Here is a 7,261-nt window from a genome sequence, read left to right on the forward strand (position 1 = left end):
TGAGCCACTTCCTCCCCTGGTCCCTTCCCCGCAGACTGAACCCAGCACCTCCTCCGCCGCCCTTCCCCCCCCCCCCCCCCCCGGCCCCCCCCCCCCCCGCCGCCACCCCCACCCCCTGGGGTCCCAGCCTCCTTGCACTCTCCACGCGCTATCCTCCTCCCTGGCAGGCACCCCTCGGGTTCCAGCACCTCACCTTCCCCGCCACCTGCAACCAGGCCTCTCAGGCGGGGGCGCTCACAGCCCCCACTTCCAAGCCCTCTGTTACCCCTTCCTGAGCCGGGAGGGACTGCGCCGCTGCGGTACAGCGGGCGCGCTGGGCGGACCGGGTGTGGGGCGGGGGACGATGGGGAGGGGTGGGTGCTTACAAGCCAGCCCTCAGGCCTCTCCCCTACCCTCTCACGTCGTTCCGGGACTGGTCTGGAAGCACTGAGCCCTAGATCGCTTTCATTTCCACCCTTGGCCTCAGCAATTCGGAGCTTGCGAGAGAATTGAGGGTACACCGCAAGTCGGCCCAGGGAGGACCGGGTTTCAAGAACGGGACAGTCGCCACCTGGCAAGAGGAATCAGGAGTGAGAGGGGTGGTAGTGATTCGAGAATTCTTCGCTTCGTTTTGCAACCTAGTTTCTCTTTCATTGCTGCAGGAGAAAAATGAGTATTTTTTAAAAACCTGTCAGGCTTCAGGAAGACAACTTGTTTTAGAGGGTAACTTTAATTTTCGACTTACCTCCGTCTGTTTTTAAAATAAACCATCTCTGCCTTGAAAGACTTCTGCCTTGGAAGGCCGGGGAAGTGCTCTCTTGGATGCTTTCCTTAAGCACTGTTTAAACTTTTCGAGAGTGTAGGCAGAAGAAACATTAGTGGCCCCAAAGTTACCTGGTATTTGTTCCCGCAACGGTCATTGAATCAGCCAAGGTCCGGAATTGCCCAGTTCAAATCCCCACAGACGCTGTGTTTTACTTAAGAATAAGGAATAGACCCTACTCATAATAATCTTTATGTGACTTTGGGAAAAGTCTCGTGTATAACATTAGACCGCATAAGCTTTTTTTTTCTTTACAGCATAAACTTCGTTTATAGTCTTTGCTTGTTTTCAGTATTGGTTTGTTCAGTGTCGGGTACCACTACGCTTAGAGAAGGCTGCCTTCTTTCACCCAACCAAGAAAACAACCGAACAAAAATCAAGGCACAATGTAGGCACGGGATGGCTTTAACAACTCAATGGGAAGGAGACGATGGAAATCCCGGACGGTCTATTAGCGGCCCCTGGGAATGTGCGCTCCGCTTTTTATTGTGTGGGTGAAAGTTAACGTAAACAGGTCTGCTGCAGTACCTGACTCCAACTGCACAGAGGCCATAGTCCCTTTCTGAAGGTCGCTTTCCTGTGCCCAGCCCTACAGCCAGCCAAGGAGGAGAGCAGAGCACCGCTGGCGGTCTGGGTTTGCTGTGAATTCTAGGACAGCAACCGTCGCGAGTTCAAGCAGCAAGCTCTCTGCCGGGAAGTGGTTTGGAACCGGGAGAGAGCTCTGAACGCGGAATATAAATATAGTTTTGTACCCTTTTTCCCCTCGATGTCTTTAGCTACTCGGGTTTCAGGTGCGTGAAACCCGCCGGGCTGACCCGCCGGGGCTGAGGAGGAACCCCTTCACAGGAATGCTATCTTCGAGATACTGTCCCAGAAGCTGCAGGGAACCAGTACAGCTTTTGCCCTTTCCCCCACCCTTCTAATCTGGCCCCTTCCGCCCTTCTTCAGGAAAACTAGTTCCTAACTCTTCAACTAGTAGGACTTTAGTAAATTGTGAAGACGGGACGCAAGGGTCACACGTGGATCGTTGGGCTCGAAACAGAGGGGAAAATGTGCCTACAGGAGTCACTTTTCATGATTTGCGAATGACATGAATCTGGGAACTTGTACTGTTTCGCTCTGAAATCTATGCCTCTAAGAAAGAGGAGGACGGCGGACTTTTTAATCAAAGCCGAATTTCTCCTTAAATGGTTAGCGAAACGGATCAGAAAAATAAGAGTAACTAGTTTCTCTGAGGAAGGAGAGCAACAGAGCTCTGCACCAGGTTTTAAGGGGACATTTTCATTCTCAAAGCAATCCCCTTTCCTTCCTGGGTCACCTAGCCACTCTATCGCAGTACCACTCACACACTCTGGTATTATTTGGTACTGGGCCCCGTTTCACTCCAGTGCACATCGAGGGCTGAGATCTAAATACTCATTTGATATAGCGCGGTAATCCTTTTCTCATATTTGATGGGAATGTTTTCCATATCCCAGTATTTGACAACATCTCCCTATAGGGACAGGTTTGTATTTATGTTGGTAAAATGTCCCCTGCCTCAAAGTCTATTGTAACCCAACACCTGACAACCCCGAGTCCCATTTCTGTTTGCAGAAAGGGTTTATTCAAGCACATAATGGGATCCCAGCAGAAAGCCTTTCAGAACAAGGGGCTATGGTAAACTTCACCACATGAACTCCGTTTCCAGGGCTATTAAGCTTTTAATTGGAAAATAGCAGAGGAAATTTCAAGGTGACTATAACGTGTTAGCAGTTAGTTCAGAGAAGAAAAGCCCATGCGAGGATGAATGTAGAAAGCATATGGTCCGAATCACATTTAGGGGGAGCGGCCTGCTTCTACTAAGTCCCTGAAGCTTATGCATTTATGGGAAAAATCATCAAAGAAATTGGAAAGGGAGGGGGGAGGGTTACAAGTGAAAGTAACCTCGCTAGACTACACCCACTCCCAGCTCCTCTGGGTCGTACGCTAGTGTTTTCAAACCACAATTAACCGGCCAAGATATGGCAGGTATTAACACTGAAGTGGGTGAGACAACGTGCTTACTCCCTTTGACACACATGCATGCAGCTACATGCGTGCACATAGGAAGCTCCGAGGGCCGGTGTTCTTGTTGAGAAAGTGTTGGTATTGATTCCAAATCTGGGGGTCCTGATAGGTGTCATCCCCCCCACCTCCCTCGCCCCACAAAATTTAATCAAAGGACAGTTGCATAATGTGCTTATGTAAAGACACACGGAGACATCTGTTCTGTATTCTCACGCAGGGGGAAGTCGGGGTTCCTATTTTGTTGGCTATGCGGCACGGGTGACTTTGCTGTGTTGACAGGTGCGGGGGCAGGGGCTTGTAAAACACCCTGTACAGACATAAAAAAAAAATAAGTCTCTCTTTGCCTACAAGGAACCTAGTGGGAGCTCTTCTGCATTGACCCTATCAGTGTCTCTATTAAGCCAGCTTCAAGTGCTGTCCTAATTGTACCCTGAAGCCCCTCTCAGGCAACCAGTTGAGGACTACTGACCCGCATCCAGTAGGCCTGAAGGATGCCTTTAGCTGGAGGAAGGTTCTGGATAGCCACCTACCCACATCATCTCATGGAAGAAGAGGTTATATCCAAGTAGGAGGTAGCCTCAGATGTTAGGCGCCTGGCTCTGTGCAAGTGCTGCCCTGACCTTCTAGAACTCTCCAGGCAGGCACATTCCTCACACTCAGCGGAGACTAGATAGAGACTGCCAGAGTCCAGCTTTGGGGGAGTGTGTCGCTCCTGCAGCAGCTCACTCAAAGGATTCTAAGGGACTTCAAAAGGGTGGCCATATTCTTGCTGACCACCTCAACTCTGCCCCAGACCGGCTTGGGTAGAAAAGTTCTTAAACCATTTTGGAAGGGGAAAGTTCCCTTTTGCTTCTGTGTACCTTAACGGGGAGAATCCGGGCTCTTGCTAAGTAAGTGATCAAAGTCGACTTTATAACTCAAATGTAGCTCAAATACACAATCTTTCTTTAGAGATTTAAAAACCAAAGATCGAGAAAACCAAGTCAAGTAATTTGAGTAACGGTCAAGGGACAAACCAAACCAAACGTTTCCTTTCCCTAGGTCATTAGCTCCAAGCGCCAGATGGACTTCTCCATGACCTTGTCTCCCCTCCCCCAGAAAAACAAACCCCCCCCCCCATGAAGCAGTAAAGCCTAAGGAGAGCGCTAGAATCAGCAGCCAATCAAGAGTAAAAGGCGCGCAGCGCCAGCACGCTGGAAAAGAGGGTGTAAACTCTGATCTCAAAATAGGGAGACACCAGAACCACCAGGACCTGGGGTACAGGAGCCGCGCACGAAACCACCGCAGGCCTAGAGCTCTGCCTCTTTCCCCGCTGCTGCCCACCTTGGAATACGACTTCCGGTGAGCGCTCCCGCCCCCAGCACACCTTGGCTCCTCCCACCATTTTCGCTCCTCCCACCACCTCCGCCCCGCCCCCTGCCCGAGGCACGGGCCGGCCGAGTTTCTGCAGAGAGGTAGAGTTTGTGCAAGCTTTCCGAGAGTGGATGGCAAGGAATGTCACTGTGGCTGAGCGGAAGGCTAGAGGCAGCTAGACTTCCTTCGCCCGTGTCTGGGACATGTTTCCACCCAGGCTGTGTCCACGACCTTGACCAGCCGCCCTTCACGATTCAGTATGAGCAGAATGTGACTACAAACTACTGACGAGTCAGCAAAGCAGAGGTGCTCTGCTTCCCGCGTGGGCGGACATCTTCTAGCCGACCTGAAAAACCGCAGTGTGGGAGACCCCACGCTCTGCAGGCGAGGCTGGCCCATTGAGCCCAGTCTGCGTTTTAAGTGCTTGGACAGCAGACTGGGGAGCCTGCTGGGGTGGCCCTGGGCGGGGTTCAGCTTCGCAGTCTCCACGCTAGTGGCGGAGGAACACCGAGGCCTCTGCACAGTGGGTCGCATTGACATGCCCAGGCAGGGGTACTCTGCGGCTCCCATTTTCAGCGACAGCTCGTCTCTTAACTCCCAGTGCTAGCCCTGAGATAAGAGCTTGCCTGGCACCTCCACAGGAAGGCCTTCCTGCCTCGGTGTCCTGTCCCCCAACACCGGCGACTGAGCAGGGCTCGTAAAGGCAAGAACTACCAGGGAACACCCCTGGGGAGACTCCGACACTCCCTCTTGCACACATCAACACACACTGAGGAAGCGCAGGAACTCTGAGGAAGCGCAGGAGAAAGTGGCCTATTAGAAAGGGCGCCTCTTGAGTGGGTGGGTTAAATTCCTGCTGTTTTTGGCCGACTAGATTTAAGTCTAAAGTGGTTCTGCCCTGCTCTGTACTGGCCTCCGTATCAAGAATAAATGCAGAGGTCACGTCAGTGAGGCTCCACCATCAGAGCCAAGTCTCTTAAGCGCGTATTTCGCAGACCTGCCAGTCTGAAGCCCTGACCTGCTGCCGTCACCCCACCCCCAACTCTAGGAGCCCAGAGGTTTGTAACCTGGTCTGTGGCTAGTCCCCACCGGTGTCCCGGGTCCTCCTGGATGCCGCTTGCACTGAATGCCTGGCGAGTAAATGAACCTCAAGGAATTTTCCCGTGGAACCAGTGCTTCGGGGTTCACCCTCACTTTATTATGGGGGGTCAGTGAGAAGTCAGATCCTCTGCCTAATCTCTCCTGATTTCAGGTTTGTAGGCTTCACTTAACTGAACCTCAAGACTAAAGCGAGCTCCCAAGCCAAGAAGACTAAGAAGGGAGGGAACCCGAACCACGGGCAGGCGCCACGGACCAGCGACAGCCCTCAAGCGGGGAACAGCACTAGGAACTGCTCGAGGTGGCGGCCCAGTGGCCCACTCCCCTTCGCTGCGCCGCCCCGCAGGCTGTCGCCGATGTCGCCGCCGTCACAATAGCTACAGCTGCAGAAGGGCACAGGCTGCAGTAGCAGCAGCCTGACAAGTGTGATAAAATGATCTTCCTTAACTAAACTCGTAAAGCACTGGGCAATAAAACTCAATCTTCTGTAAAATCCAATTAAGTCATTATCTGACTGATTGTATCTTTAATTGAAAACAGAAGTGACAGTAAATTTCTGTGATATATCAGGATCAATCGATACCGCTATACGATTCAGCCCCAAGAAGTGATTTATAATGTCAAACCTATATAGGTAACTCCACATTATTCTCTCTAAAACCACTGGTGGATGAAATTAAGAGTAAGTGCATTTAATAAAAAACAAGATGGTCAGGTTATTGATTACAACAGATGGGGGTGAAATCAAATAGATGTTTTCAAAGCACAGAGCGAAAAAAATACAAGTAATTTCTTTTTTTTCCCCTGTTTAATGCGGCTCCCCAAATATACACACAAGAAAATGCAGTCATCAATAACGTTTTTATTTCAGGTACAGCTGCAACCACACACCACAATTAATTTTTTTTAGACTGGTTTCATTTCAGGATGGCTTCTGTAACATACGGAAATACTCCAAAAGCAATTTTTAACAAAATAATGAACGCAAATATCAGTGGTAACTTTTAAAGATGTACTTATTTTCAAGCCAGATTATAACCTAAGGTTACAAAATCGTCTAGATTGCTTCCATTTTCCCCCTGTGGTAAAGAAAATGTACATGTTAAACTCATTCTAAGAACACCACCCAGGAAATGCCTCCTGGGGTTACTTCACTTCACGTTGGATTGTTTTTAAGTTACCCTTTATCTGACATAGGTTCCTCTCACTGTATTCGAGGTACATTTGGATTTGGGGTTGTGGGACGCAGCCATTTCCAACATTAACACAGAAACAGTGTCTCCATTTACTTTCTGCAGAATTCTAAAATAATTTTTGCCCGCTCTTCTCATTGGTCAAGTGCTTAGCTAAATTTATATTTTCTTGGTTTTATTAAAATCCTGAAAACTTCGTTACAATCTATAAGGCACCTAAAATTTCATTTGAACTCCTCCAGAAGTAGCATGTAATTGTGACTAACTTGGGCACATGGTCAATTCTTTCCTCTGGAAGAAGCCCCCCCCCCCCAAAAAAAAAAACCAGTGGAGAAGGAGGGGGACGGGACAGGCGTTGGGGGAGGAGAGGGAGTCCCACTACTGTTTAAACTTGGTGAGCCAGGCACTTAATTCTTGCAGATGGTAGTCTGGGATCCTACACTGTTAGAAGTGTTTTAACCTAACTCTAATATGAACCAAACTTCTGAATGGGCGGCCAGCGCAGCCGATTCAAATAACAACAAACCCTGCGGATAACAAAACAAGCCTTCTAATACCCCGGGAAGAGAGTCGCCCCCGCGGCTCACTCGTCATCGTCTTCTTCCAGGACCTGATTGACGGTGTAGCTGCTAGGTTCAGAGGACGCAGACTCACATTCCAGAACTCCCTTCGTGCTCTCGTTGCTCATTGGAGAGCTGCTGGAGAGGGACACCAAGCCAGAATCCTGACTGCTGGGCGGCGAGAACACTGAGGAGTGGGGGGGGAG

The 7,261-nt window shown here is 50.1% G+C and overlaps 1 protein-coding gene across 1 annotated transcript in view; it reads right to left on the bottom strand.

The window, feature by feature from the left end:
* Positions 1 to 6,908: 6,908 nt before the first annotated feature.
* The window catches only part of Dmrt1 (doublesex and mab-3 related transcription factor 1), a 74,252-nt gene continuing 73,899 nt past the window's right edge, over positions 6,909 to 7,261 (bottom strand). The window contains exon 4 of the mRNA XM_028764124.1: positions 6,909 to 7,242. Within this exon, the coding sequence (XP_028619957.1) occupies positions 7,079 to 7,242 (164 nt within the window). The 3' untranslated portion in view covers positions 6,909 to 7,078. The remainder of the gene's footprint in view (positions 7,243 to 7,261) is intronic.

The sequence above is a fragment of the Grammomys surdaster genome, unplaced genomic scaffold (genome assembly GCF_004785775.1).
Source record: "Grammomys surdaster isolate TR1022 unplaced genomic scaffold, NIH_TR_1.0 141, whole genome shotgun sequence".
NCBI lineage: Eukaryota > Metazoa > Chordata > Mammalia > Rodentia > Muridae > Grammomys > Grammomys surdaster.